This window comes from Chelonia mydas, chromosome 3, assembly GCF_015237465.2.
Source record: "Chelonia mydas isolate rCheMyd1 chromosome 3, rCheMyd1.pri.v2, whole genome shotgun sequence".
Lineage (NCBI taxonomy): Eukaryota > Metazoa > Chordata > Testudines > Cheloniidae > Chelonia > Chelonia mydas.
Genome location: NC_057851.1, coordinates 2,102,103 through 2,127,793, shown reverse-complemented (window position 1 = coordinate 2,127,793; position 25,691 = coordinate 2,102,103). Strand labels below are relative to the sequence as shown.

The window sequence follows — 25,691 nt, the reverse complement described above, 5'->3', positions numbered from 1 at the left end:
GAAGGAAGGTTTTCCTTCAGCTCTTCACTGAGGTTCCACGTGTTTTCTCCCTTGCAGCTCCAGGGAGCAGTCAGCATGGCAGACAAATGAGAAAAAAAGCAAAAGCAAGGTCTGTTCTACCTGTAACATCCTCTCTATTAGAGCTAATGGAGGAAGATCTCTGCTTGTTTTGCAGGACCAGAGAAGGGAACCTTTTTGAGAAATGGTTGTTAGCATTTCCTGCCAGCATGATCCTCAGACAAGGCAATACTCCTCCTTAGATGATCTCTTGGTCTTAGAGTCAAGGCACAGGAGAGGGCTTGTGAATAATATCAAAATACTAGAAGTATACAGGTTCCTGATAAGCAGGGGAAAGATCAGCTATATCATCAATACAGTTCATTGTGCACCTGGGAGCATGGATAGACTCTGTCAGTCCCAGAATCTTTATTTCCTCAGCATAGGTGCTGACTCTGGGGGTGCTCTGAGGCTGGAGCACCCATGAGGAAAAAAAAAGTGGGTGCTCAGCAACTACCAGCCACAGCTGTTTTTGTGCTGCCAATCAGCAAGAATGGGGCCTCAGGGAGGAAGGCAGAGTGAGGGCAGGGCCTTGGGGAGGGAGCAGAGCAGGGGTGGGAAGAGGCGGAGTGAGTGTGGGCCTTGGAGAACGGGGTGGAGAGGGCCGGGGCCTTGGGGTGGAGCACTCCCAGGGAAACCTAAAAGTCTGTGTCTATGCTCCTGAGAGAGGCAACAGAAGACAATAAGAGCCATCCAAAAAGTGCAAATCGCAGGTGTCTGTAATACAAACCCTGCTGCCCCTCTTGGTATTGCTAACCTCTTGCACAGGGATTATCAGAAGGATCAGGTTTCGCATGAGATTTTTTTACACCACATAATTTGCTCATTGCCACTATCTGTGCTTACACAACCTATGGCAAAGGTTCAGGTTTCCCTAGCGGTGAACAGGGTCCTGCAGTGGTGGATGACAGGACACAGATTTTCAAGAAGTTTGCAAATCTTGAAACGAAGCATGTCAATCGTCACAATGGATGCCAATTTGGAGTGCTAGGTAGCCTGCTATCCACTGGAGCATTGTCCATCAGGAAAGAGAGTTACTCCATCAGTCACTGGAAAGAAGAACTATACACAAGGGACTGGAAACATTTCATTGATGGGGTGTGTGTGTATATATATATATATATAGTGACAAAGCTCTGTCCTTGTCTCTGTGGGTCCCACATTTCCTGGCGGACTTCGTTAGCCTCAGAGACTCCCTGTGACCCTCCACGTAGCCCTTCTCTCTCTAAAGGCAAGGGTCACAGCCAACTGAGCCATTTTCATCATAAGCCAGCGAGGGAGGTGAGGAAAAGCTGTCCTCCCTTGCACAGTCTCCCAGTCTCAGTGATTAATCAGGGGGGCAAAAGGGGGAAGCCCGCACCCACCCTCTACTCCAGGCTCCAGCTGAGGAACCCTAATAGTATCAGCTATGGTAGCTGACTTTTTAGAAACAGGACGTGTACAATTCCCTGGGCTACTTCCCCACAGCAGCCCCCACTTCCTCAAGATCCACTTCACCCTTACCTCAGGGCCTCCTTCCTTGTGCCTGATCTGATGTGTACTGCTCAGTCTCTCCAACAGTGCAACTTCCTCCTACAGCTCCTGACATGTGTGCCCACCTGACTAACTGGGAGGCTTTTAACTAGTTTCAGTCAGCCCCTGATTGGCTTCAGGTATCCCAATCAACCTAGCGTCCTCGCTACCTTCTGGAAAGATTTTAATTGGCCCCAGGTGTCTTAATTGACCTGGAGCAGCTGCCATTTGCTTATTCTGATAACAGGGATTTGTTTAGCCTGTGGCTAATATATCTGTCTCCCATTACTTTACTATAGCCATCTGGTCTTGCCCCATCACAATATATATACACACACAAATGGAAGCACTGCTGCACTTCAAAGAGAAGCAAACTACTCTGCTCTTGGGCAAAGAAACACTTGACCATGTGATGTGGTCCACCTGTGCTGTCCATGTCATTGGAAAATATAGTGTAACACAGGGGCGGGCAAACTTTTTGGCCTGAGGGTCGCATCGGGTTTCAGAAATTGTATGGCGGGCCAGTTAGGGGAGGCTGTGCCTCCCCAAACAGCCAGACGTGGCCTGGCCCTTGCCCCCTATCCAACCCACCTTGACGGCCCCCCAGCGACTCCTGCTCCATCCAACCCCCTGTTCCCTGACGCCCCCCCCCAGGAGCCTTGCCCCATCCACACCCCCTGCTCTCTCTCCCCTGACCACCCCTGGACCCTCCGCCCCTAACTGCTCCTTGCCACCCCATCCAACCCCCCCTCTCCTTCCTGACTGCCCCCCCAGGACCCCTGCCCCATCAAACCACCTCTTCTCCCTGACCGCCCCTAGACCCCACACCCCTAACTGCCCCCCACTGCTCCATCCAACCCACCCGGGATCCCTGCCCCATCCAACCACCCCTTCTCCCTGTCCCATGACCACCCTTGGAACCCCCACACCTGACTGCCCCCTGCTGCCCCATCCAACCCCTCCTCTCATTCCTGACTGCCCCCCCCAGGACCCCTGCCCCATCCAACCACCTCTTCTCCCTGACCACCGCTAGACCCCACTCCCCAACTGTCCCATCCAACCCCCCTAGGACCCCTACCCCATCCAACCACCCCTTCTCCCTGACCACCTCCGGAACCTCTGGCCCCATTGAACCCCCCTGTTTCCCATCCTCTGACCTCCCCTACCCCTATCCATGCCCCTGGCCCCTGACCACCCCCCAAACTCCCCTGCCTTCTATCCAACCCCCCTCCCCCGTCCCTGCCCCCTTACCGTGCTGCCTGGAGCACTGGTGTCTGGCAGCATGGCTGCACCAGGACAGGCAGCCGCGCCACCCACCTGGAGCCAGCCATGTACTGCGCAGCACAGAGCACCGGGTCAGGCCGGGCTCTGCAGCTGCACTGCCCCAGGAGCTCGCAGCCCCGTCACCCAGAGCATTGCGCTGGCGGTGCAGTGAGCTGAGGCTGCGGGGGAGGGGGAACAGCAGGGGAGGGGCTGGGGGCGAGCCTCCTGGGCCAGGAGCTCAGGGGCCGGGCAGAACGGTCCCGCGGGCAGTAGTTTGCCCATCTCTGGTGTAACAGCATATTGGCTAAGCAGACAATCAATCCACCTAGCAAAATAGAGTTTCCACAGGGAGCCACTCCAGGATGTAAGAACATAAAAACGGCCATACTGGGTCAGACCAAAGGTCCATCTAGCCCAGTGTCCTGTCTTCCGACAGTGGCCAATGCCAGGTGCCCCAGAGGGAGTGAACAGAACAGGGAATCATCAAGTGACCCATCCCCTGTCACTCATTCCCAGCTTCTGGCAAACAGAGGCTAGGGACACCATCCCTGCCCATCCTGGCTAATAGCCATTCATGGGTTTATACTCCATGAATTTATCTAGTTCTTTTTTGAACCCTGTTGTAGTCTTGGCCTTCGCAACATCCTCTGGAAAGAAGTTCCACAGGTTGACTGTGCGTTGTGTGAAAGACTAGTTCCTTTTGTTTGTTTTAAGCCTGCTGCCTATTGATTTCATTTGGTGGCCCCTAGTTCTTGTGTTATGAGAAGGAGTAAGTAACACTTCCTTATTTACTTTTTCCACACCAGTCATGATTTTATAGACCTCAATCATATCCCCCCTTAGCTGTCTCTTTTCCAAGCTGAAAAGTCCCAGTCTTATTAATTTCTCCTCATATGGAAGCTGTTCCATACTCCTAATAATTTTTATTGCCCTTTTCTGAAGCTTTTCCAATTCCAGTGTCTCTTTTTTGAGATGGGGCGACCACATCTGCACGCAGTATTCAAGATGTGGACGTACCATGGATTTATCTAGAGGCAACATGATATTTTCTGTCTTATTATCTATCCCTTTCTTAATGATTCCCAACATTCTGTTTGCTTTTTTGACTGCCGCTGCACATTGAGTGGATGTTTTCAGAGAACTATCCACAGTGACTCCAAGATCTCTTTCTTGAGTGGTTACAGCTAATTTAGACAGGTTTCAGAGTAACAGCCGTGTTAGTCTGTATTCGCAAAAAGAAAAGGAGGACTTGTGGCACCTTAGAGACTAACCAATTTATTTGAGCATAAGCTTAAGTATAAGCTTTCGTGAGTACAGCATCCGATGAAGTGAGCTGTAGCTCACGAAAGCTTATGCTCAAATAAATTGGTTAGTCTCTAAGGTGCCACAAGTACTCCTTTTCTTTTAGCTAATTTAGACCCCATCATTTTATATGTAGAGTTGGGATTATTTTTTCCAATGTGCATTACTTTGCATTTATCAACATTGAATTTCATCAACCATTTTGTTGCCCAGTCACCCAGGTTTCTGAGATCCTTTTGTAGCTCTTCACAGTCTGCCTGGGACTTAACTATCTTGAGTAGTTTTGTATCATCTGCAAATTTTGCCGCCTCGTTGTTTACCCCTTTTTCCAGATCATTTATATTAGAAATCTTCACTAACCTAGGATTGGTTTTAATGGGTTTTTGCACTACAGCTACCCTGTCAACATGGCAGCTCTGCAGGCAAAGGTGAGTGTTTGCAGTTCTGCTCTCATATTCCTGACAGAGGGAAAGTAATCACTCATTGTGATTGGTCAGGAACATGTGTTTGAACATCCTTTTGTGAATAGCTTGGGAAATTGAAGTCTAATATCTGCCGTAACTTTTCATTTTCTTTTTCTCCATTTCTTTCCTAGGTACACGAAGAAACCTCCATAATGATTTATTGGTAGCAGCTGATTCAATTACAAATACAATGTCTTCTTTGGTGAAGGAACTTCATTCAGGTGAGAGAGTTAAACTTTAACATACATGTACACTCCAGAGAGCAATGTAACCAGCGATAGTAATCTTAAAGCCATGTGTTGACGACTTATCTGTAAAGTATAGTTCTCATCCAGAAAGTAAATCGAAAAATTAGATTACAATTTAATTCTCCCTCAATGAGAAGTCACCAGTAATGAGGATTCTGTTCTACATACAGAACCTGGCTGACACTGTTGTTGATGATTCTAGGGTGCTAGAAACCAGTACGCTCAGTCATAGCTGTATTGACTTCTACAAGGCTAACCCTAATAACTTTTCTTTGCTTGTAGAGTAAGCATATGGGATTCAGAACTCTTGCCAGGGAGCAGAGATGCCACTTTTAATGTCATTTTTTTTACTACAGCAGCTCTTTAAAGACATGAGCTTAGAAGTTGAGATATATTTTTGAGTGAGTTCACACAAACTGTTACTTAATGATTCTGTAGTATTTATAACAGCAATTTGGAGTGCACTTAAAATGAATTCCCATTAGGGAACTCTAGGCATGAATATAAAATTAAAATATACATTTGGCTCAACTTAAACACAGGAATTAAACAGCTGTGCAAAAAGTGGCAATTTTGCCTGCGAGCCTTTTGCACAATAGTAGTGATAGTGGGTTTCAGTGAACAGAATAATTGGGCCACAACAAACTTACACAGACTTGTTGAGAAAGACCCATCCCAAGATTCTCAGGGCTTTGCTTGTAAAGAACTTCATTGTTCAGCATTTCAGCTATTTGTTACAGGGCCTTGTGCTTTTAGGAATATCTGCATTCACATCTAAACACAGATTTTATATTTTCCTAACAGATGCCCTAGTTGCTGCTGAACAGTACACTCACCAGTCCAAACCTTGTGTCTCGGCTGCAGAGGCAGCTGTGGAGTTAATAAAGTCCTGCATGTATTACAGCAGCAATCACTAGTGCTGTTATAGTTCTTCTTCGAGTGATGTCCCTGTAGGTGCTTCACGTCAGGTGATTGTGCGCCCCTGCACCTCTAGTCGGAGAAGTTCGAGAGCAGTGTCCAGTTGGGCCCCACGTGCGCTCTCCCCGTCTCGCGCCTCTAGCGGCGGTTAAACTGGCACTGTGCGGCCAACACCCCCCTCAGTTCCTTCTCATCCACTCTTGGTCCAAGTCGGGGCTCCGGCAGTGCCTCTACACGACTCACCTCAGATCTAGATTTAGGATTAACTGTATAATAGAAGATAGGAAAACAAGTTATAACTAACTACTCTACTCCTCTTCTTCCTTCTCATTTAAAAATATAAATAAAAACATATTATTTTATGTTATGTTTCGTTCATCCCTTTCTGGGATAACTCCACCTGCGACTGCCCGGGTCCCTGGGTTTTAAATGTGGCCTCTCCTGCCGAGAGGCAGTCACCGTTTCGGACGGACATTCCCAGTGTGTCCGCTGCTTGGGGAAAACGCACATACCTAGAAGTACTTCCATTGCCACAACCTTAAGGCCCATGCCAGGAAAGTGAGGGACCTTAAATTCAAACTTATTCTTATGGAGAAATCTCTCAGCCCGGACTCAGACTCAGGACTACAAACTCCTCCCAGTCATCAGTTGCCTATAATCGCCAACTATGAGACCTTGTTGGCAAAATACAACCACACCAATTATTCGAAACTGTCTGAATTTATTGACTTTATACCAGAAGACAAGAAGGAGCAATTTAGGTCAGTCATCGCTGAAGGCCACCTCCTGGCACAAACAGCTCTCCAGGTATCATTAGACTCGGCACTCACAGTGGCGAGATCCATTGCAACCACCATAGTGATGCAACGGGCCTCTTGGTTCCACCTGTCTGGATTCCCAAGGGAGGTACAATCCACTGTAGAGGAACTCCCCTTTGAAGGTCCAAAATAGTTTGCGGGTAAGACCGATGAGTCCCTCCATACATTGAAGGACTCTAGCGCGACTCTTCGATCTTTAGGTATCCAGATAGTACTTAGTCTGACCATGAGTGCAGGGGACTAGACTAGAAGACTTCTCGAGGTTCCTTCCGATCCTATGATGCTATACACCTGCACAAAAATGGAAACAAGGCAGATATTACTCAGAACAACGTTCAAGACCGGCACACCTACACACAACCCAGAGGCAGAGACAAAGACCCACAAGACATAGGCCAACCCCATCTCAACCTTCCATGTTGCAACAACTGGCATCAAATTTGAAGGTTTGGTTGAGGGCTCGACAGACCTCCCCCAATTCCAGTTGCTGAAACCACTTTCCATGAACCATCCATTTACAAAATGTTTAACACCATTCTACCCAGCATAGTGAATTATTATTTCAGACAAGTGAGTACTGTAAATTATCAACACTGGTTATTCCATCCAGTTCACCTCCATTCCCCTTACCCACCCTCTCTCCCTATCCCTCTGGAGGGACTCCTCTCATAAGCACCTTCTGAGACAGGAAGTAGACCATCTCCTGCAATTGGGTGTGGTAGAACCACTACTGGTACAACAAAGAGGGAAGGAGTTTTATTCTCATTATTTTTTAACCCAGAAGAAGACTGGGGGTTGGAGGCCCATTCTCCACCTGAGAAACCTTAACAAGTTTGTCAGAATAATGGTTCAGGATGGTCACTTTAGCAACAATAATTTCAGCACTGTTTTTTTGCTTTCAACCTGCAAGATGTACCCGGAAAGATAATGGAGCAAATAATTGAGCCATCAATTTGCAAACATCTAGAGGATAATAAGATGATAAGTAGCAGTCAGCATGGATTAGTCAAGAACAAATCATGTCAAACCAACCTGATAGCTTTCTTTGACAGGGTAACAAGCCTTGTGGATGGGGGAAAGTGGTAGACGTGGTATATCTTGACTTTAGAAAGGCTTTTGATACTATCTCACATGACGTTCTCAAAAACAAACTAGGAAATGCAACCTAGATGGAGCTACTATAAGGTGGGTGCAAAGCTGGTTGGAAAACTGTTCTCAGAGAGTAGTTATCAGTGGTTCACAGTCATGCTGGAAGGGCATAATGAGTGGGGGCCCAAAGGGATCAGTTTTGGGTCCGGTTCTGTTCAATATCTTCCTCAGTGATTTAGATAATGGTATAGAGAGTACACTTCTAAAGTTTGCGGACAATACCAAGCTGGGACGGGTTGCAAGTGCTTTGGAGGATAGGATTAAAATTCAAAATGATCTGGACAAACTGGAGAAGTGGGCAGAAGTAAACAGGATGAAATTCAATAAGGACAAATGCAAAGTACTCCATTTAGGAAGGAACAATCAGTTGCACACATACAAAATGGGAAATGACTGCTTAGGAAGGAATACTGCGGAAAGGGATCTCGGGATCATAGTGGACCATAAGCTAAATATGAGTCAACAGTGTAATGCTGTTGCAAAAAAAAGCAAACATCATTCTGGGATGTATTAGCAGGAGTCTTGTAAGTAAGACATGAGAAGTAATTCTTCAGCTGTACTCCTCACTGATTAGGCCTCAACTGGAGTATTGTGTCCGGTTCTGGGCGCCAAATTTAAGGAAATATGTGGACAAATTGGAGAGAGTCCAGAGAACAACAACAAAAATGATTAAAGGTCTAGAAAACATGACCTATGAGGGAAGATTGAAAAAATTGGGTTTGTTTAGTCTTGAGAAGAGAAGACTGAGGGGGGATAGCAGTTTTCAAGTACATAAAAGGTTATTACAAGGAGGAGGGAGAAAATTTGTTGTTCTTAATCTCTAAGAATAGGACAAGAAGCAATGGGCTTAAATTGCAGCAAGGGAGGTTTAGGTTGGATATTAGGAAAAACTTCCTAACTGTCAGGGTGGTGAAGCCCTGGAATGAATTGCCTCGGGAGGTTGTGGAATCTCCATCATTGGCGATGATTAAGAGCTGGTTGGACAAACACCTGTCAGGGGTGGCCTAGATCACACTTAGTCCTGCCATGAGTGCAGGGGACTGGACTAGACGACCTCTCGAGGTCCCTTCCAGTTCTGTGATTCTATGCATACTTTCACATCACCATACATCTATCACACAGGCAGTTTCTCCAATTTGTTTTGGGACAAGATCATTATCAGTACATGGTACTGCCCTTTGGCCTCTCCATGGCTCCCCGAGTTTTTTCCAAAGTTCTAGCAGTAGCAGCAGCCCACCTACACAAACAAGGGGTCATGATATACCCATATTTAAATGACTGTCTACTCAAGGCCCCACTTGGGAAGAAGCCATCGAAGCCACACAAAAGACAGTGTTACTCTTTACAAAACTCAGCCTCCAAATAAACATTCAAAAATCTACAGTGACACCAGTGCAAGAACTAGAATTCATTGGGGCTCACATAAACTCATTGGAGGCAAACGCCTCACTACCACTACACAGATTCCCCACACTAGTGAACCTGATCAACACTACAGTGAGCAGCCACAAACATCTGCCAAGACTTGCCTCCAGCTATTAGGCCACATAGCGGCAACCACCTCTATTGCAAAACTTGCCAGATTGCACGTGCGCTGCCTGCAAGGGTGGCCCAGGACAGCGTACATTCCACACAAACACAGTTTGAGCAAGCCTCTCCACATGCCACCAAAGGTCAAGGACTTCCTGCAGTGGTGGACCCATTCGCACAGTGTGTGTGCAGGAGTCCTGTTTCTACAGATTCCCCCACAATGGTAATCACAACAGATGCCTCCCTAGCGGGCTGGGGCTCCCATTTTAAACAACCTAACAGTACAGGGCAGGTGGTCTCCTTCGGAAACAGCACTGCACATAAACATTCTGGAACTGCGAGCAGTTTGCAGTGCATGTGCACACTTCCTGACCGTGATCAAAAACAAAACTGTACAGATCCTGATGGACAACATTGTTTGCATGTTCCATACAAACGAACAGAGAGGAGCAAGGTCGCACTCCCTTTGCACCTAGGACTTAAGACTGGAACCAGATGCATCCAACACAACATCATCTTATCGGCCACCTACCTACCAGGATATCAGAACGCCACGGCAGACATGTTAAGCAGAAAGTTTTCCCACAATCACAAGTGGGGAGTAAACCTTGGTGACACAGGACATATTCCAACAATGGGGATTCCCCACAATAGATCTATTTGCCACGAGTCAGAACAGCAAATGTCCGATATTTTGCTCCAGAGCAGGCTTGGGACCAGGATCCAGAGGCGACACCTTCCTCCTCAGATGGGATGCACCTCTTCTTTACACTTTCCCTCCTACCCCATTGTTGTCCAGGGTCATACAAAAGATCAAGACCAACCAATGCAGGGTCATCCTGATAGCCCCCAAAAGGCCCAGACAAACTTGGTTTCCATACCTACAACAGAGGTCAGAATGTTCACCACATGTCCTCCCACTTCTTCTACACCTCCTGTCACAAGATGCAGGCCAGATCTTCCACTTGAACCTGAAGATACTCCCACCTGAGAGGATGGCTTCCTTGCTCAGAAGCAGTGAAGGATATCTTGCTAAACAGCAGATGATTGACTACACATTTGACCTACCCCCACAAGAACAAACGAATCAGAGCCACCACCTCCGTTCTACTGCTATCCCTGGACTATATATTTCAGCTAAAAAATATCAGCTCTTTCAACGAGATCACTCAGAATACACCTTGCAGCGATCACAACCTTTCACCATAAAGTGGATGGGTTCTCAGGCTTTGCCCATCCAATTACAAAATGATTCCTACAAGATGTCTGGAAACTCTATCCCAAACTCAGAGTCCCAATGCCTCCATGGGATCTTAATCTAGTACTTCATTCCCTTACTGGACCTCTGTTCAAACCCTTTGCTACATGTTCTCTAATACACCTTTCAATGAAAATAGCCTTCCTTGTTGCCCTTATGGCATACCCCCCTTACACAATCTTTTTCAAGAACAAGGTCATTCTAAGACCACATCCTAAGTTTCTACCTAAACTACCCTCTTTGTTCCACCTAAACCAACCTATCCATCTTCCTGCATTCTTCCCTAAACCTCAGAAGTGGCATTCCATACTCTGGATGTCAGAAGGGCACAAGGCTTTTATCTCGAATGGACAAAACCATTTAGGAAGGCACCAAAGCTGTTTCTTTCTACTACAGAGAGATCTAAAGGAGACGCTATATCTAAGCAGAGACTCTCCAGATGGATTTCACAGTGCATTTATCTCTGCTACCGCCAACATGAACTAAAACCCCCACTGAGGGTTAGAACACATTCTACCAGTTTGCTGTCCACATTGGTAGCCTTCCTTAATAATGTACCTGTTACAGACATATGTAAAGCATCCACTTGGGCATAAGCCCATACAATAGAACCTCAGAGTTACAAACACCAGAGTTACGAACTGACTAGTCAACCACACACCTCATTTGGAACAGGAAGTACACGATCAGGCAGCAGCAGAGACCCCAAAAAAATGCAACTACAGTGTAGTACTGTGTTACATGTAAACCACTAAAAAATATAAAGGGAAAGCAGCATTTTTCTTCTGCATAGTAAAGTTTCAAAGCTGTATGAAGGCAATGTTCAGCGGCAAACTTTTTAAAGAACCACCATAACATTTTGTTCAGAGTTATGAACAACCTCCATTCCCAAGGTGTTTGTAACTGTGAGGCTCTACTGTAACATTCCTTCAACGCTACGCGATTGAGCAGGACTCAACATCCGACACTTTATTAGGACACCCGGTCTTATCACCGATCACAGACCCAACTCTGAAGCCCCTCCTTTCCACTGAGTGTTCTACAGCCACTTGAAGTGGAGCACCCACAGGGACATCACTTGAAGAAGAAGAAGGATACTCATATTGCGCAGTAACTGAGGTTCTTTGAGATGTGCGCTGTTTGTGGCTGCTCCACTACCCACCCTCCTCCACTGTACTTTGGAGTTCTAGGAAGGTCCTCTGCGGTAGAGAAGGAACTGACGGGGGGTTAGCCGCAAAGCCCTAGTTAATCGTTGCTACAGGCGTGAGACAGGGAGAGGGCATGTGCAGCACAACCAGGTACTGCTGTTGAAATTCTCCGACTAGAGGTGCAGGGGCGCACAATCACCTGACGTGGAGCACCCACAGGGACACACATCTCGAAGAACCTCAGTTACTGCACAAGATGAGTAACCTTCTCTTAAGGGACCTTGTGTTTCTTCAGTAAATCACCCCTCAGGCTGAAACATGGTGAATAAACTCTCAGCCAAAGACAGATGTCTGCAGTAATTTATTTCTTGCTTTTCACAGTACTGCAGATTTACACTAATGTATCTGAGATCAGACCCTGGCCCGCAGTGACTTGTGTCAGGGATACAGGACTTCTGATCTCCAGGCTTCTTTTGAAATCTGTACAGCGTATGACAAATACAAACACAGCAAGGTTTGTGCTGTTGACAGTTATTTCAGTCTTGTTATGTAAGGCATTTATAATGCATGGGGGACTGAAGATAAAATTAATTACTATCTTGTATTTGATTATATGCAGATACTAAAGAAGACAGATCCCTTGAAAATATCTGAAATAATTTCACTTGTGTAAGTTAGGAAAAGCGTGAATTATACTCAGCTGATGAGATTCAATGGGATTTAACATCTTAGTCAGGAGTTAAACTAGGAGAACGTAACCCTCCTCCAGGCCTGGATTCCCTGCCAGCTATAGTTGCAGACATAATGTTTGGGATGTTTTTGTGAGTCACAGGTGTGAGCTACAGTACCTAGCATCTATTTGGCCTATAGCATCTTCGTCTGCATTCAAAAAACAGTGCCCTGAGGAGAGCAAAAAGGGAAAGGAAGAATTGCTTCTGCAGATATTCAGTAGACAGTAGATAGATTGGAGTATAAAGCATGGGCTTCTCACAAAAAGTTTGACTATCCCCCAGTCCACCTTTCCCTACCCTTAGGAAAGTTCCATGTTGACACAATCTTCCCTGGCCAGGAAATACTGGATACCACTTAGAGCGATGACCAGATAGGTCATTCAAAAGCAACATAAGGTAACATATACTCCTTATCCTAAGGACTAAGCAGGCTGCTGTCTAACTTTCCCAGCCCCACTTAGCTTGAGAAGCAAGAGACAAGTGTAGCAGCCAGACTCGGAACTTGCTTAGAGCCCCAGCTCACCTTTGTGATTTTTTAAAATATTGTTTCATTTCAGTCAGTGATTTCTGCCATCATCCTATTACATATTTCACTTGTCGTGTCGGGCACCATGGAAAAGGCCATTGGTAGAAGCACTTCTGATTTCTCAAAGTGATATTTATCAATTGGCCATAGTCAGAACAATGAAGAAAACGCCAGTTTCTTTGACTTCTCTATTAAAGATCCCCTTTGGTCAGAACCAATTTACACTCCTCAAGCTTTTAAAGTTGTGCTTTCTATTACAGGTGTTTTTTCTCTTTCAAAACTCTATTTATATATTTTAAAACATGGGTCAAGGGAAATATCACTTCCTGTAATAACTATTATCTGTTTACATAATGTTACTAGAAATGCTATATACAGAGATATGACCCCTCCCCCCCCCAAATGAGAAGGAACTTGCCCTTCTGCCCACATTCTCCTCAATATAAATACTAGCCTGGCCCATAAATTCACTTCATCTTAACTGAGTTAAATAAAGTGAGCCTTGTTGCTCAATTCCAGTTTGTCCTATGTTCCTAAAACCTCATGCTTCAGGGCTTCAGTTGGCCATCTGCGGGGGGTCAGAAAGGGATACCCCCCCATGTATTCTGGGGAAGATTTTGGTCTTTCTCTGAAGCAATACGGCTGAAGTTGGAACACAGGATGGGGTGGTCAGGGGTGAGGTGGCACGGAGCATTCTCCCTCTCAGGTGCTTGTGTGGCTGGTTCTTGCTCACATGCTCAGGATCTAAATGATCACCATATGTGGGGTCGGGAAAAAATTTTCCCCCAGACCAGATTGCCAGTAACTTTGGGTTTTTTTTCTTTCCTCTGCAGCATGTGGGTGCAGGTCTCTTGTCAATAATATCTAGCTATAGCTCAATCATTTCCCTGCCATTGCAGGGGTATCTGGCATTTGGGGCTCTTTGGTCTCTTCTGTTCTCTCCTGGAGACACACAATAGTCTAGTTTCCTGTGGGCTGTAATCTGATGGCCCCTTCTGGCTTTAAATTCTGTGATTAAACTCTGTGACTCTACTTGCTCCATCAGCATGCACTTCCTTTCTGTCACTGAGAGACCTAATGAGAAGTGTATTTCTTGGAACAGAATCTGTTCTCAGTTACAGCTGTGCCACCCCAGTGACTTTCAGGAGTGTTGAAGTCTCTCGGCACCTCACATGATTAGGCTTTGAGAACTTTAGTCATTAACATCAAGTTTTCTTCCTCCTGGATCTCCATAAAACTGTTTCAGATTTTCCTTCAGAGCGGATCTTCTTGCTTGGAGTGAGTGCAGACCTGTATTCCACTCCAGTGTGCTGGCATCTTGTGCACTGCAAACTGGAGACTTTTTGCCACTGTAGTACCCGTCGGGGCGGCACGCATGCTCTGTGCCTCCTCCTGGCTCCTCTCGAGGCTATATGAAGGTGGCACTTCCCTAAACCCTCTCATTTCCTTCTTACCGCCTACGGCTTCGGTTGGAGCACCCCATGTTGGAATCTCCTCATGATTTCTCTGCTGAGTCACACTCGGATGATTCGGTATTTCATAGTGTAAATCGTTTCTGGCAGTTAGCACCCATAGTTTGTTAGATTAGTTAGTTTATTTGTGTATTTAGTGGTACAGTTAGTTTGTATAGTTCTGGAGCGTACCCCAGGCTTTGGGCATTGCCTGTCCCTACCTGTGACCCCCACATATGCAACTTGTTGTGCCTTGGTGAGAACCACATCAGGGAATAGTGAAGTATCTATTGTTCTGTTAAGAAAAGAATGCAGACCGCAAGAGATCTTCATCTAAAGCAGCATTTTGTTGGAACCAGCTGTGAGACCTGCCTTGACACGAGGACCCTGTTCCAACCACTCAGTTAACTGGTATCCTCTACCTCTGTGGGAGTTGGGGACAGACCCAGGGACTTTGATCAGTCATGGAGGCAGAAAAGAGGTCCATCATTATTCCACAGATCCCTCGTAAGAGGACTCATAAAATGGGCCGGAGTGCCAGAAATTGAGGAGGGATTTATTCTCCTCTTCATCAAGACAGGACCTCACTGTCAACAAGACTGGTACCCAGAACAGACCCGTGTCTGCCTGGTATCAGGATGGAAGAATCCCAGTGCTGTGCCAGCGACTCCAGAACCATCCGTGGGACTGCTGTCAAGTCTGGTCTCTACGGAAACTCCAGCACCATCGCTCTCAGTGCCATTGACCTGACAAGGTTACCTGGCAGCTTCAGACTTGCTTTGTCTAGCTGCCCTGGCATTCCTGCTAACTCAGGATATCAGTGAAGAGACGGTGCCCCAGGCTATCTCAGGCCCTTCATTGTCTTCAGCTTTGGGGCAGAGATTGCCTTCAGCTCCAGTACCAATGAAGAGGCAGGCTCCACCCATTCTCTCACAGCACTGTCTACAAAACTAGCCTTGGTACCGGCGTCCTCCATATCAGTAGCTATATCAGAGTGGGGTCTGAATCTTGACCCCTCAGCACCAATAGGGGATCCGTCCTCTGTACCGGACCCCATGCAAGACTGTCTATGATGCCAACCAGAGTATAGATGTTACCTTTTCTGTGTTGTACAGTGGACAAGTCAGGTTTTCCAGAGGCCCTACCGGTTGGGCACCCACCACACCTAGTGATTATTCAGACAGTTCTTCTCACTCCAGGTCAGTGTCCTGAAACTCTTCTCATTCCCCACATCAGCGAATGCAATCACATACGTCATCCAAACACTCAGGGAGTAAGCACTGGTACTGAGAGAGGAGACATTTCCATAGTAGAGACAGACCTGCCTGGCCCACAATGTACTGGCCTTCTTGCTGTACCCCAGGCTGATAATCCCAGCCTAGGGGTGCTTCTCATTCAAACAGATCCAGTTCTCTGCGTATGTTGGATGTAAGATCCCCTTACCTGGGGAATGGCCCAAGCCATGGACCAGCCTGTTGTGGAAGTCCAGGACTACATTCTTTCTCCTGGGCTATTCTCTGTGATTAACCTTTTGCCGGAGAACAAACCCGTACCACAGGTGACACCTTTGGCTCCAGCAGCACTGTCAACACCCTCCCAGGACAATTTGGTGGCCCTGACTTTGGCTTCCCCAGTTCCAGAGGACTTCAAGTTCTTCCAGGAACTGCTCAGGAGAATGGCTGCAGTTCTGGGTATTTAAGCTGAGCTGGTACAAGAGAATACTCACAAATTGGTAGACATCCTCCAGGATTCAGCCCTGGGAGGTGTTGCCCCCTCTATCAATGGTGCTGTAAGGGACCCAGGGCGTAGATTGTCTTGCCTGTAGCAGTCACAGCTGAGCTGAGGTCTGCCCTCCAGAGTTAGGAGTCTCCAAGGAATAGTTGGAGGAATCACAAGGCCAAGTCCCATAACTTGAGTCAGAGACGAGAGATCAGAGGTAGTACCAGGTTAGAACCGAGAGGCAGGAGTCGGGGTCAGAGTCAGGCTGGGGTCAGAGACCGGAGACCAGGGGCAGTACTGGGTTAGAACCGAGAGGCAGGAGTCGGGGTCAGAGTCAGGCTGGGGTCAGACCCGGAGATCAGTGGCAGTACCGGGTTAGAACTGAGAAGCAGGAATCGGGGTCAGAGTCAATCTGGGGTCAGACCCGGAGATCAGTGGCAGTACCGGGTTAGAACTGAGAAGCAGGAGCCGGGGTCAGAGACCAGAGGCAGTCCTGGGTCAGAACCGAGAGGCGGGAGTTGGGGTCAGAGTCAGGCCACGGTCAGAGACCAGAGGCAGTAGTGGGTTAGAACTGAGGAGAGGCAGGAGTTGGGGTCAGAGTCAGGCTGCCATTGGAAACCAGAGACCAGAGGCAGTACTGGGCTAGAATCAGGAGTCAGGGTCGAAGTCAGGCTGGCATCAGAGACCAGAGATCAGGAGACAAGGCAAAGTCTGGTGTTGCAGCAGGGCAAAGTCTGTGTACTTAGCTAGATACCTTCCTGGGGCAACCACTGGGATTAAATTGGGGCTCTTGGCCAATTAGAGGGCCACAAGGACTGTCACTCTGGGTCTCGTGAGCAGTACTTCTTGCGGCCCCTACTCTCCACTGGTTGTGCCTCTGCAGGCCTGGGTTCTAGTCCCCATGTCCTCACATACGCCCTCTTATCGACAGCTAAATCTTTGTGGCACATGTCAGCATCACTAGCCCCAATAGCCAAGCAAACAGAAAAGCAATATTATGTCCCTTCCCAGAAGCTGGAGTGTGTCTATTTCACACCAAAACCCAAACTCATTAATTGTCGTTAATGCGAGGACACCATAAGGAAGATTTAATTCTACCCCAAAAGAAAAAGAACCTGAAAGACTGGACGCATTGGGTAGAAAATGTGTGCTACTGCTTCACTCCAGGAGAAAATAACAACCAGCAAGCTCTTTCAGTGGGAGGTGATGTCTAAATTCATGGACAAATTGCCAGACAACTCCAGAGAGAAGTTCAAAACTTTCTTGACCAAGCGCTTGCTTGTGGCAAAGACCTCACTGCAATCTACTGTCAACATAATGTGTGATTCTTCCAGAGCAATGACCACTGCCATCATCAAGAGGAGGGCATCTTGGTTATTTAATTCCGAGATAGCACCAGATATCCAGCAAACCACTGAAATTCTGTCTTTTGATGGACAGTTTGTATTTCCTGACAAGCCAGATGAGGTGTTTCTCTTTTAAAGATTCATGAGTGACTCTCCACTCCTTGGGGGTTTATCTTCCAGCCTCCAAGAAGCATTAGTACAAGCCCCTGCAGAAATATTCAGATTATTTTCATGGACAGCTCTTCTGTCCTCCCGTATGATACTATGCTTCTTGGAGTAGAGAGAGGCTTCAGAAAAGAAGGTCATCTAACATTACCACTAACACACCATGCTCTCAGCTTCCTGTAAGGACACAACTCTTTGGACTTGTTTTTCGAGGACAGCATAGCAACCAACAATGATCTACACATCCCTTCTAAGTGTGAGGACAGATTATCCCACTTCCTCAGCCCATGGGAACAAATATCTTTAGACAAGTGGGTCCTAAGTGCTATGGATCTGGGATATTCAGTCCCATTCATTTCCACCCCTCCTCCCTACCCTCCTTCTCTGTCCCTTTTCAGGGACCCATCTCATGAGTCTGTGCTCCTTCAGGAGGGTCAGGCTCTCCTCACCCTGGTGGCACAGAGTAAGTTTCCCCAATCTTTTTCCTGATCCCCAAACACAAGAGTAGAACTGAGACTGTTCTGGATCCCTGGGCTCTCAATAAGTTCATCAAGCAAGTGAGATTGTGCCTGCTTACCCTAGCTTCAATCCTCCGTTCTCTAGATGGCAATGGTTGGTTGGCTGCCCTTGTTCTTTTAGACACATATTTCAGTATAGCTGTGTTACCCTGCCTCAGGAAATTCCTCAGACTTGTCATCATCAGTACATGGTACTCCCCTTTGGCCTGTCATCACCAAATGTGTGGTGGCCTTCTCTAGGAGGAACGGGATACATGTCTTCCCTTACCTTGATGGTTGGCTGGTCCAGGGGTTCTCTCACAGTCAGGTCCATTGCCATCCATTGACTATATCATCCACCTGTTCAATCACCTTCATCTTATCCTGAACAGAGAAAAGTCTGCACTGATTCCTGCCCAGAGACTCGAGTTTGTTGGAGCACTACTGAGTGTGGTTAGGGTGGAACCACCTTAATGTAGCCTCAGGAAGGGCCATGAGGAGGTATAAGGCATGTGCACTGTCTCAAGGGGTGGTAAAAAGTCTCCAGCTCACAGTGCAGAAGGCAGTACACACCTGAGCAGAATACACATCTGCACCCACATCTCGAAGAACAACTGTGACCCAACAGGTAAGTCACCATTTTCTTTCTGTGTCTGACCCATTCCCCAGTGTCCGTTGTTTGGGTTATATAACTCTGAGTCTCTTTGACGGCTCAACAGTGGCTGCACAGGTGCACAAGAGGACCGATGGTCTTTGTATATCATGCTACACGTGGCCAGGCATAGTCCTATAGGCAAGTGCAGGCACTGCCCCCTGCTGGGGTGAATGTGAAAATGGGAGTCGTTAAACCAGTCGGTAGAAGGAGCATACGCTCTGCCAACTGAAAGGATGGTGCAGCTGCCACTACAGCATGAAAGAATTCCAGCTTAGTCGGTCTGAAGTACTCCTGAGGGCTCCCACTCCAGCACAGCCCCTTCCCTCTTCCCAGTGTGAGTCTCACAAGCCAATGTGGCTCTTAGCGAGCTCCCTCCTATAGAAAACCGCTTTCTAGCAACTCGTTTCCATGCGTGTTTGTCTGACATTTGTTTGTTTTTGAAGCAGAGGAAGTAGGTGAAGAAGAAGAGGAAAAGATGCAGAATGGCAAGGACAGAGGTAAAAGGATCTCAGCTGTAAAACACTTTTCCCATTTATTTCTGTGTCTGAGATTAGAGTGTGTCTGCAAAGTCTCCACTTCAGTGTGCCAAGTACTGCAGAGGCATTCATGTAACGGCTTTGGGTTTGGGCAGTTTATGGAGGCTCCTTGTTGCTGTTACACTTCCTCCAGACACTCAGCTGGGCCCATCAGGCTTGTCTTTCTGTTCCTCTCGCTGCCCTGTTATATGTTTGCTCTCTCCATTTCTGCCATTGCTTGGGACACTAGTAATGTCCAGGTTTCCATTGTCTCTGTATTCAGATGTATTGAAATATTTTCTTTCAGCAAGTGGCCATGTACAAGTGTAAGCATGGCAGGAAAGGAGTTACTCTGAATGGTACAAGAGGAACTTTTAATGGTGTGAGGTTAGATATAGAAAATGGAGGCTGAATTATCAGGAAAGTTTCTGGAAATCGGGTGTGCGAGGCTGTGGAATTGTCACCCAAGGGAAGCAGGAAAGCCTTGTGGGTTGAGGCATTTAAAACGTGTCTGGACACAGTGTTCAGCAATATTCTGCTGAGAACAATCCTGCACAGACGGCAAAATGGTGCCTCTTACAGTAGGTCTAATCCCATGATTCTAAGTGTAGCTAGAACTAATCCTCCCCAGGCAGCTCTTCCTCTGGCTTCTAAGGATGTGGAAGTAACGTGGGGCTGTCACAACATTGTTGTGCAGGTGGACCAATGATCCCCTATCCAACAGGGCTCAGGAGAAAGAAAACCCAGGCGAGCGGTGTGGGGAGTGGAATACCAGTCACTGGACTTTGGTTTGGGGGTTTCACCTGTGCCTTCCTCAAATGACTGAACAGAAAACCCCTTATCCTGGTGTGGCCATGGGTGCTTGGGTGAAGGTATTTGCCACCACCTCTTCTTCCCTCTTTGCCAGGAAAGGAATTTACAGTAGTTGCACTGAGTCTCGATTGCACTGAGGTTCTTCAATTCATTCTGTGCCCCTTAGTGTGACCCTGATTTGCTTGTGGAGCTGATTGCTCGCACTTTCCACATTTAAATTAAGAATGCACAAGGAGATTTGGATTAGACAAGTATCAGTCCAAACATTCATGTCTCACCTGAGACAAATCATTGCTGAGCTTTGACAACGTTGGATTTTTATTCTTTATCGTTCCATGCACCTCTTCACTTCCTGCTTCTGGCTGGGATGAAATTTCACACAAGAGACTGTTCTCACAAGATCTCCAGGCCAAATACGTACTGAGAAGGTGTGACCCTTTCTCAGGGCACCCAGGATTGAGAGTCACCTTGTTACCTCCTTTCTCCAGCGTGAGGGACTTTTTCTTATGGTAGCTGGGTGTCAGCTCTTGTGCAGCACCAGCCTTTAAACCATTCAGACACCGTCCTCGGGACTCTGTCAGGCCTATCTTGCTTTGCAGACTACCTTAGATGCACCCAAATCCCTGCACCTCTTTTGAAGAGCATTCCCCTGCAGCATCCAGCCCCTATCACTGGACACTCACAGAAATTATCAAGTAAGCTGCCTCCCAAAGAGAGATACACAGCTGGAAGATTATGATTCAGGTTTCACACTTTATGTCAACACAGCACTGTAATCTATGTATAGTAAAAACAAATATATTTATCAGCTGTGATACAGGAGGGCCAGGGAGCAGTGGTAGAGGGGAAATATATAAGCCCTAGGCTAATTAAGGTGTGGTTCCCTGTAGACTAGGGAGGGTTGCTACAGGTTAAGTGGAGCACCTGCAGTCAATTAAGCCCTGTCAGGAACCTAATAAAACCCCCTGCTTCAGGCAGTCAGGGGAGGAGGAGGAAGGAGAGAGGACTGGAGCTTTGGAGGTGTGTTGTAAGATTTGAAAAACCAAAGAACCGAAGTAAGGGAGACCCTGCCCCGGCAGGCGAGGGAGATTCCCTCCCACAGGGTCTAAGGACCAAAGGTTCCCCACCCAAGGGGGAAGAGGGTAAGAACCCGCGGGGGTTGAGAGGGGCTGGGACTCAGAGTGAGGAGCAAACTCAGACCCCTCCCCCACTTCCCTCCTCTACCACCTTCCCGGGCCACTAGCGGGGACCTCAGTGGCCCAAGAGCAGGGGCAAGAGGTGGCGACTTAGCCCCCCTGCCAAGAAAAGCGCAGGACCCACCATGCTAACATCGGCCATCTTGCCACACAACAACGAACAGAGAGTCACAGATTCAAGTTAGTATTGAGTAAGAATAATGGAAACAGAAATGGTTACAAACACAACAGAAGTGTAACACTCATTCTAGAGACTACGGGCTTGTCTACCCTTAAAACTCTGCACCAGCACCGCTGCACTGCTGTAGCACTTCAGTGTAGACACTACCTATGCCAACAGGAAGGGTTCTCCCATGGGCGTAGGTAATCCACCTCCCTGAGAGGCAGTAGCTAGATCGACGGAATAACTCTGCACAGGGTCTTAGGTTGACTTAATTGCACTAATCAGGGGTGTGGATTTTTCACATCCCTGACCAACTTAGTTAACAGACCTACTTTGCTAGTGTAGACCAAGTCTAAGACCTAGTAGACCACAACCCCTGTCTAATGCAGTTTCTCACCCTCAAAGTCTCTCTGCAGAGTTTACTAGTTTTCATTGAATCCAGGATCCATTCCTTCCCAAACCATCCCCCTCTGCCAAGGGAGTGCTCAGTGAAATGGATAACCATGTCCTTTTGCTTCTCCCTATATTTCCCAAAGGCCGTTCTCCTTGTTCCCAGAGTCGGGGTAACTGCCTGGGGTTCATACTCTGGGGTGCTCACCTGTTGAATTTGCATCCCTCATTAACCTGTTTTTCCTGTTGACCCAACATTGAAATGGGGCTTCCTTTGTGTCTTCTTTACAACACTTAATTTACCTCAGAGACCGGGATAGCTGAAGAGACGTGCTTTTGTCTGGCAGATGACCTGTTCATCCACTCTTCCTTGTTACAGACTTGAAAGCATAATTTTTATACACAAGCAAAGAAGATTCCTTGTATAGAGTCAGTATATACATTTCATAGTGATATTATAAGCAGTGTGGTGTTGGCTTTTGTTTGATACCTCACAAGACACTTGGGTAAATACTCTGAAAGCAGTGTGTCAGGTGTAGTGAGTTTGTCAGGCCTGATAGGAGTTGCTGTTAAGAATAGTGAACCCTTTGCCAGTTGGTATTGTGGGGGTTTTAGGGTTACAGGAGCAGCCAGATGTTTGGGGCTTCTCTGACTCCTCTGAAGTTTACCCATCACTAGTTGAAATGATAGGCTTGTTTGGGCTTTTGGGTTTTCTTTTCCTAGCAATAACACATCTGACTTCAGTGAAATCAACAGTTTTTGAAGGTAATATCATGTTGGCTTTAAATCATACAAGGCTCTTATCCCTAGAATCTTTTTCTTTAATTAGATATTTTGGATGCTTATTAGATGTTCACTCTCTTTTTCCAAATGTGTAATGTACCTTGCATGGAAAATAGGGGAAAGAGCGGGAGTTTGAAGATTCTTATGAGTCATCACTGAGCAGTAAGAAGTAGTTGTTTGAGTCCTCCAGCAGTAATCTGTTTCATTTACCCTACATTCGCTAATCTTTTTTTAATCTGTGCATGTATTTCTAGCATGCCAGTTACTGTAGTATCTTCTAGGTACCATTTCTGCCTATGCCTTCTGTACACAATGAACCCTCGGCTAATGTTTGAATTGACTTTGCCAATACATAATTCCCAGTCCTTCCCGACTTGCTGGGCTACCATTAGAGAGACAAGGTCAATGAGGTAATATTTTTTATTGGCCTTTTGTTGGTGAGAGAGACAAGCTTTCGAGCCACACAGAGCTCTTCTTCTGGTCTGGGGAAGGAACTCCCCGTACCACAGCAAAATGCAAGGTGGAACAGACTGCTTAACGTAAGTCGTTAGCATCTATTGTAAGAAACCATTCAAGGTAGAGTCATAGGAGAAAAAGAGGGGGTTGGTGGGTTACAGATTGTTGTAATAGGCCATATATCTAGTGTCTCTGTTCTGTCCATGATTTTTAGTGTCTAGCAGAGTAATGAATTTAAGCTCCCAGGCTTGTCTTTTGAGAGTGTTGTGCAGGTTTTCTTTGAGGATGAGGCCTGAGAGGTCAGATATAGAGTGATCGCTTTGTGAAAAGTGTTCACCCACAGGGGATAGGGAGTTTTTGTCTTTTATCATTTTCCCGTGTGAGTTCACTTGAGAGCAGAGTGATTGTCTGGTTTCACCCACGTAGTTCTTATTGAGGGATTTAGTGCACTGGATGAGGTATACCACATGTTGTGATAGGCATGTGTAGGACCCATGGATTTTGAAAAGTATGCAGTGTGAGGTGCTGATCGTTGTAGAACTGGAGATATGTCTGCAGGTTTTGCATCTGTTGTTCTGACAGGGTTTGGTGTCACTTTGAATTGGTGTCCTTGTCTGTGGGGAGCTTGTTTCTGATGATGAGCTTGGAGGGGTTGGGGGTTGTTTAAAGACCAGAAGTGGGGGTTCAGGAAAGTTTTCTTTCAGAATGGGGTCCCCGTCGCATATGGGTTGTAGTTGTTCGATGATACTGCGTCTGGGCTCCAGTGTGAGGTGGCAGGTGACCACCAGTAGTGTGAGGTCAGAGGGGTTTTAGGGGGTTGTCCACTGTCTTGCAAATATTTGAGGCAGGCAGCTATGCTGTCATTGTGAGGGACAATGGTGTATTGGGAAGTGACATCCATGGTGGTGAGGATGGTGTTCTGAGGGAGGCTGTTAATTTTGCAGAGTTTGTGGAGGAAGTCGGTTGTGTCCTGGAGGTAGTTGGCCCTTTGTGTGGTGAGTAGTTTGAGGATGGTTTCTATGAGTCCTGATATTCCTTCAGTCAGAGTGTCATGGCCAGATACAGTGGGTCTGCCAGGGTTCCCTGGCTTGTGTATGTTGGGAGCATGTCGAAGGTCCCTGGGTGAGTTTGTGGGGGATGTGTTTGTAGAGTTTCTCTTGGAGTTGTTTGGGGGAAGGATTTGATGACATCCATAAGTTCCTGGGTAAATTGTGGTGTGGGGTCTTCTCTAAATTCTTCATAGTAGGCAGTATTGGACAGCTGTGGGTTGGCCTTGTTAATGTAGTCATCACGATTGATAACTACAGTAGAACCCCCTTTGTCTGCTGCTTTGATCACTGTCCAGTGGTTAGATTTCAGGGACCTCACGGCTGTCCTCTCCGCAATGGAGAGATTATGGTGGATGTGATGTTTGTTAAGGATTTCGCAGTCAAAGGAAACCTGCACAACACTTTCAAAAGATGAGCCTGGCAACTTAAATTCATTACTCTGCTAGATAATAAAAATCACAGACTGAACAGAGACACTGGATATATGGCTTATTACAACGATCTGTAGCTCTCTGACCCCCTTTTTCTCCTATGACTGCAGGGGTGTTAATGGGCCATGCCTGTTCCTGCCCAGCTGAACCTGCTTGCCCTCAATTCCCTGCTCCCTGGCTCTTCCTGCAGGTGCAGTTAATAGGTCTACCTGGCCACCTTAGCCCCTTCCAGTCCTGTGTGGGGTGAACACACACCCAGGCGTGAGAGTTTGGCCAGCAGTATTTGATAAGCACATGCCTGCGCCCTAGATGTCCTGGTGATAGTTAGTCTTTAGTACAGTTAGTTAGTACTGTTAGTCTTTTTCCTACTGGCACCAAAAAAAACAAACATTTTAAAATCAGATATTTAGTTTTTAAGCCAGGACCACCTCTATCCCTACTCCCCACAGAGGGTCTCTAATACGATGTCAGAACCAAAATCCTTAGGGTTCAAAACCTGAAGCTTCAATGATGTTTAAAGACGGGCATTCCCAATGCTTGTTTTATCTTGGGGAGGGACATGTCCTGGAGCCAGGGGTCCATAAGTTGCTCCTACTGAAAACAAACTCCTAAAGCTAGAGAAGTCTACCTTAAATTGTTCCTCCTCAGACCCTGAAAGGAAAGATGCAGCTAAACATCAGTCCTCCCATAGTTTCTCTCCAGGGGCACCCAGAGAGCTGAGATTCCACCCCAGGCACTTGGGCTCCATAAAACAGTGCCATTGGTTCTTCGTATGTCGTTCTCCATTTGATTAAAGAATCATAGAATCATAGAATATCAGGGTTGGAAGGGACCTCAGGAGGTCATCCAGTCCAACCCCCTGCTCAAAGCAGGACCAATCCCCAATTAAATCATCCCAGCCTGGGCTTTGTCAAGCCTGACCTGGCATTGGCCACCGTCAAAAGACAGGACACTGGGCTAGATGGACCTTTGGTCTGACGCAGTGTGACTGTTCTTATGTCCCCTGTTTGAGCCCTTAGTAAAATGTTCCATACACCACTTACCAATGAAGGCTACCTTTTAAAATAACTTTTTACACCAGCTCGAAGGGTAGGGGAGAGAACCTTGTGGTGAGTCCCTCTTGTATCATGTCTCATAA

At 46.8% G+C, this 25,691-nt stretch overlaps 1 protein-coding gene across 34 annotated transcripts in view; it reads left to right on the top strand.

Moving 5' to 3' along the window:
* The window catches only part of DTNB (dystrobrevin beta), a 361,644-nt gene that overhangs the window by 324,124 nt on the left and 11,829 nt on the right, over positions 1-25,691 (top strand). For 17 of the 34 annotated variants that reach the window (XM_043541993.1, XM_037893684.2, XM_043541999.1 and 14 more), the window contains 2 exons: positions 4,730-4,819; positions 5,651-10,398. In XM_043541993.1, the coding sequence (XP_043397928.1) occupies positions 4,730-4,819; positions 5,651-5,763 (203 nt within the window). In that variant the 3' untranslated portion in view covers positions 5,764-10,398. Of the gene's footprint in view, positions 1-4,729; positions 4,820-5,650; positions 10,399-12,286; positions 19,255-25,691 lie in introns of those variants that run through there. The other 17 variants (XM_043541997.1, XM_043541990.1, XM_037893688.2 and 14 more) reach the window with 9 other exon arrangements.